General features: G+C 43.6%; 1 protein-coding gene across 21 annotated transcripts in view; it reads left to right on the top strand.

The window, feature by feature from the left end:
* The first annotated feature begins 1,768 nt into the window (after positions 1 to 1,768).
* The window catches only part of SYNRG (synergin gamma), a 94,530-nt gene continuing 91,612 nt past the window's right edge, over positions 1,769 to 4,686 (top strand). For all 21 annotated transcript variants that reach the window (XM_079904248.1, XM_079904243.1, XM_079904240.1 and 18 more), the window contains exon 1: positions 1,769 to 1,943. In XM_079904248.1, the coding sequence (XP_079760374.1) occupies positions 1,867 to 1,943 (77 nt within the window). In that variant the 5' untranslated portion in view covers positions 1,769 to 1,866. The remainder of the gene's footprint in view (positions 1,944 to 4,686) is intronic.

Genomic DNA, 4,686 nt, shown 5'->3' with positions numbered 1-4,686 from the left:
TTCCTGTATCCTCAGTCTTTTATTCTAGAGTCAGGATGGGTAGACTTCAACTTAAATATTTTAGATGAGACAAAAATTGTTCATCTTCAGAATTTATGTAAATGGAGACCTATTGCTACAAGGTGCAAGAAATACTTAGAAGCCTGTGATTTTTTTGTTCTTGCAAACAGAGCCTTGACTCAAAATATATTCTGGAAGTAGGTGTACTGGTGCCACCCACTTGCCAGTTGTTTTAAGTTCTTAATTTCTCAGAGGTTCAGTTTGTTTGTGAAATTGAGGGTAATACCGACTATGTCTCAAGATTATAAGTACCCAGCACTGTGCCTGACACGTCATAACTTCACAAAATATATTCCTTAACAAACATTATATATTTGGTTAGGAATACAAGTCTTGGTAACACAGTCCCTGCCCTTACAGTATAGTGGGCATAAAGTAAAGGAACAAATAGTGTGGTAGATGCCGTGTTAGACATAAGGCCACAATGCTGAGTCATCACAGGACAGCATCTAACCTGGACTGGAAATACCGTGGAACGCTGACATCCTGAGTCATGTGGTCTATGATCTTTGAAATACTCCCTTCATTTGACTTTATTTCCTCTTTTTTTTTTTTTTTAGTATTTTCTCCTGTGCGATCACCCATCCTTAAAAGTGGCTACATAAGCCTGTACCATCTTGATTTGTCGATGGATTAATACTGAATTTAGTTATATATCAGTTTATGTCGATTGGAACATCTACACAGTTCCATCTAAAGAAGGGGAGGAATGAAGTTAGTGGACAATTATGGGGGAAAAAAGCATAATTAAATAGCTGGCTCTAGCTGAAATGAGCAAGGACTTTGAAGTCAAACTCCTTGGATTTTGATCCTGGTCCTGCTGTTTTGCAGCTGTTTGATGTGGGTAAATTACTCCTCCTCCTAACCTTGATTTTCTTATCTGTGAAATGCCAATACTAGCTCTTAGGGACACTGAGGATTTGAAAAAATACAGTAAAGTTCCTGACCAGTGATTGTGCCCAATAAACGATAACAATTATTACAAATTGTTTCCCAGTAAAAGCCCTGAGGCAAGAGTAAAAGATAAAGCTAATTATAATCCGTTACTTGCTAGTAAGCAAACTCCACTTGAGGGCTTGAAAAAGTTTATATTCAACTTTTATATTTACCTACAGTAGTTTGGTTAGGAAAAAAAAAATCACAGTAAAAATATGCCCAGATAGGGTCGGAGCAATGAACTCTTCCAAGCACCACCGTTTTGGCCCTGATTGTAAGTACAGGGAAAACGGGGATTACCAGCTGGCTAAACACCTTCGGCTTTTAGAGTGGGTACCAAAAGGAAGCTGCCGAGTTCCTGGGGAAAAGTAGAGCTCATCACTAATCGGCGCTGTGATGCTATCAACGGGGCATTCAAGATCCATCTATTATTTGTGTAAAGAGTAACAATAAAAGAACACCCGTGTACCCCCCATCCAGGTAAAAAAACAGGACTCAGTGTACTGTTTCCACTAAGCAAGACGATGGTTTTCAAACGGAGGAACGATGACGCCTCGCCGCTCGGCGGCCAGCTGGGTTCTCCACAGAGCCTTTCCTGAGAATGAACCTGGAGCCGGCACCAGACCATCCCACCAGCCCCTGAACTAGAATTGCACCTGGCGGGCCCTCAGCTGTGGCCGGGTCACGTGACGAGGAAGCGCAACTCCTCCCCCGGACGCGAAGGGTCACGTGGGCGCGCGGCCCCGCCCCGTCGCCCAGGCCGCGGCGAGGTGGGGTCCTGCTTCTGCCCCGGAAGTGGCTGTCGGGAGCTGACAGCTGCTGGGAAGGTGGCAGCGGTGGCGGTGGCGGCGGCGGCGGGCCCGGAGCAAGATGGCGCTGCGGCCGGGAACGGGAGCTGGCGGCGGCGGGGCCGCGGGAGCTGGCGCGGGGGCTGCCGGGGGCGGCAGGTGAGTGTGAAGACCGGGGCTGGGCGTGCCTCGCAGACGCAGAGCAGACCCGGCACCGGCGACGGGTGGTCGGTGGTTATGGCGGTTTTCGCCCACGCCGACCCCTTTTCCCTCGGAACTGGGCTGCGGGAGGAGGGGTCGTCCTCCGGGAACGTAGGCCGAAGGGATGGATGGAGCCCGAGCGCCCGACTCTTGTCCTGCAGGCTCGGGGGCACTGGCTGCTGGTGCTGAGCGGGGAGGAGAGGGGGAGGAGGTGAGTGTCCCATCAGTGCGGCTGCCACCCGGCTGGGTGGATAAAGGAGGAACTCGCTTCTAGCCCGGCTGGATCTGAAGCGACCAGAGACTTCCTTTTCCCAGGGCTTGACCAGGGGCTCTGAAAAATCTGTTCACAGAGCTGCACAAGTGTTTCCAAGGGGTGGGTGTGTGTGTGTGTGTGTGTGTGTGTGTGTGTGTGTGTGTACTCATTTTTTCAGTGTTGTGTCCTTTTTATTTTTTCCTTAACACACCAGAAACAGCAGGAAAATCTGAAGACCTTTGAATTAGTATATAGAGCTCTTGTAGAGGTAGTTTTAACACCTGTCTTCTTACTAAAAAACAATTCACTGTTAAATAGCACGTACGCAGTTATCAAAACAAAGCTTCCAGACTTTTACTTAGCCCTTAAACAAATTTGCTCTCTGTCAGTTCCAGCTACTAATCGCCAGTAGCTCTCATATCGAGAACATTAAAAGAGATGAACACTTGCAACCCGACAAGTTCATCATTTGAGGAAATATTTGATTCTGGGAAGTTTTCATCCCACTTCTGTAATGACCTAGTCTGACTTTGTTTTGCTAGCCAACCCGAGGTTCATACACATTTGGAGATAAATTTTGCTTTTTATCTTCAGCATCCTAAATTATTTTTGGAAAACAAAGTGTTAGGTTTTTTTTTTTATGCAGTGTTTTATTTTGGAGTCATGAACACCACAGCGTGAAGCCTTTAAAATCATCACATCCTGCAGGTGCTTGTATATATGCCAGGAAAAGAGAGCAGTCACTTCACCTGTGTGCAGCCGCATTTTTCACTTCCTCTTTTTCACATCTTTCTCTCTAGATTTAAAACTGTTTTCTTTCTCTTTTGTTTTCTGATTTCCACTTTTCATTAGAGTTTTTCATGAATACTTGATATAAGTCAGTTTCTGGCTAGAGAAGACAACTATGTAATAATCTCTTTTTTCTGAATGTGACAACAGTTTCTAAAGTGTTCTTGAGTGGCATTAATTTGATCAAGTGAATGATGAGTCATGGCACCAAGTTCTGGGGAAATATAAAACTTAAAAGAATTTGGCGTTCTAGGCACGGGTTTTGGGGGGGTTTGTTGTTGTTTTGGCTTGGGTTTTTTTTTTGTTTTTTTCAGGTGGAGAGGAGCTTGGGTGTAGAAAGTTGAGTGGATCATACCCCTTAGTTTGTAGTAGTTTAACATCATTGGTCCATGAACACAATTTTTTTTCTAAATATGGCCTGAATTGTGATAGAAATTAGAATGATTGACTTTAAAATTTCTTTCCTATTTAAACTTTGGTGGTAACATTACATTCTTAAGCTCTAGAGGATATGTGGGAGAGCAAATCAGCCTTATCTTGTAAAATGTGTGATAAATATTCTATTGGAGCTTTTCTGAGGCTGAGAAGCTGTATGCTTAATAAAGAAAGAATATGGTTTTTAGAGAGCAGTGGTGAGGGCTGAGGTTGTTTTTTAATAAGGAAGCTAACGTTATGGTTGGTACCCTAAGTATATTTTAGGGAAAAGAAAAAGAACCAGGCAACCTTTCTCAGCTTTTAATGGAAGAAATCTGTGAACTATAATTTACTATATTTCTTAGGTACTTGTCTGTGTCCTTCCTAAGAGGCTAAGCAAAAAGCACAGGCATTTTCCAGCTTTATTAATGTTAGCCTACTTTTGATTGGTATCCTGAATGGACTACTTTAGAATAAATAGTAGAGTTGTATAAAGGGCAGAATTTACGCAAGAGATGAGAAGTATAACTTGTTTTCTTTTTTAAAGTATGGCAGGAAAAAAACAGTTGAAAGATCTTGATTAGACTGTGTCCTTCTGGGATAGTATCATTTGTGAGCTTGTCTATTTCCTGCTTTTATAAGCTCCTTAAGGGCCTCATCATCTTTTTATCTTCCACTGCTTCTAGCACATTCTACACATAGAAAACATTCTGTAAATATTTGTAGATTCAAGCAACATTGTAGGCAGAGAAGAGGTATTTCAATTGGGCCTCATTTCAAGGAAGAGTAAGGGGTCAAGAGATTGTCATGGAGATGGGAAGGCCCAGTGAACATTAGGGGACAGCAGGTAGGCCAGATGGACTGTGGCACAGAGGGGGAGAAAAGAGTTTTGTGAGATAAAACTGAAAAAGTTGTGTTAAAACTGCAGAGGACCTTGAATATAAACTAAAAAAATTCAGTTTAAAGGGGAATCATTACATTGTTTTAATCCCAGGAGTAGCTTTATCAAATGGTCCCTTAGCTAGATGCACCTCACCTGTGCTATGTGAGCTGCGTTAGAAGCCACAGTGTCTGCAGGTGAGGGGATCCATTAGGAAGTCTTGCTGAGTCCAGGCCTCAGAGAGAAGGGAAGGCTGATCTGGGTTAGTAGCAAAGGTAACTGAAAGGGGAGGATGAATGAGATAGGCATGTGACAAGCAGGGCTCACAGTTCTGCTTCAAATTGTTTGTCATCTTGTTGCCCATT

The sequence above is a fragment of the Stenella coeruleoalba genome (assembly GCF_951394435.1).
Source record: "Stenella coeruleoalba genome assembly, chromosome: 19".
NCBI classification, from domain to species: domain Eukaryota; kingdom Metazoa; phylum Chordata; class Mammalia; order Artiodactyla; family Delphinidae; genus Stenella; species Stenella coeruleoalba.
This window is presented reverse-complemented; position numbering and strand designations above follow the sequence as displayed.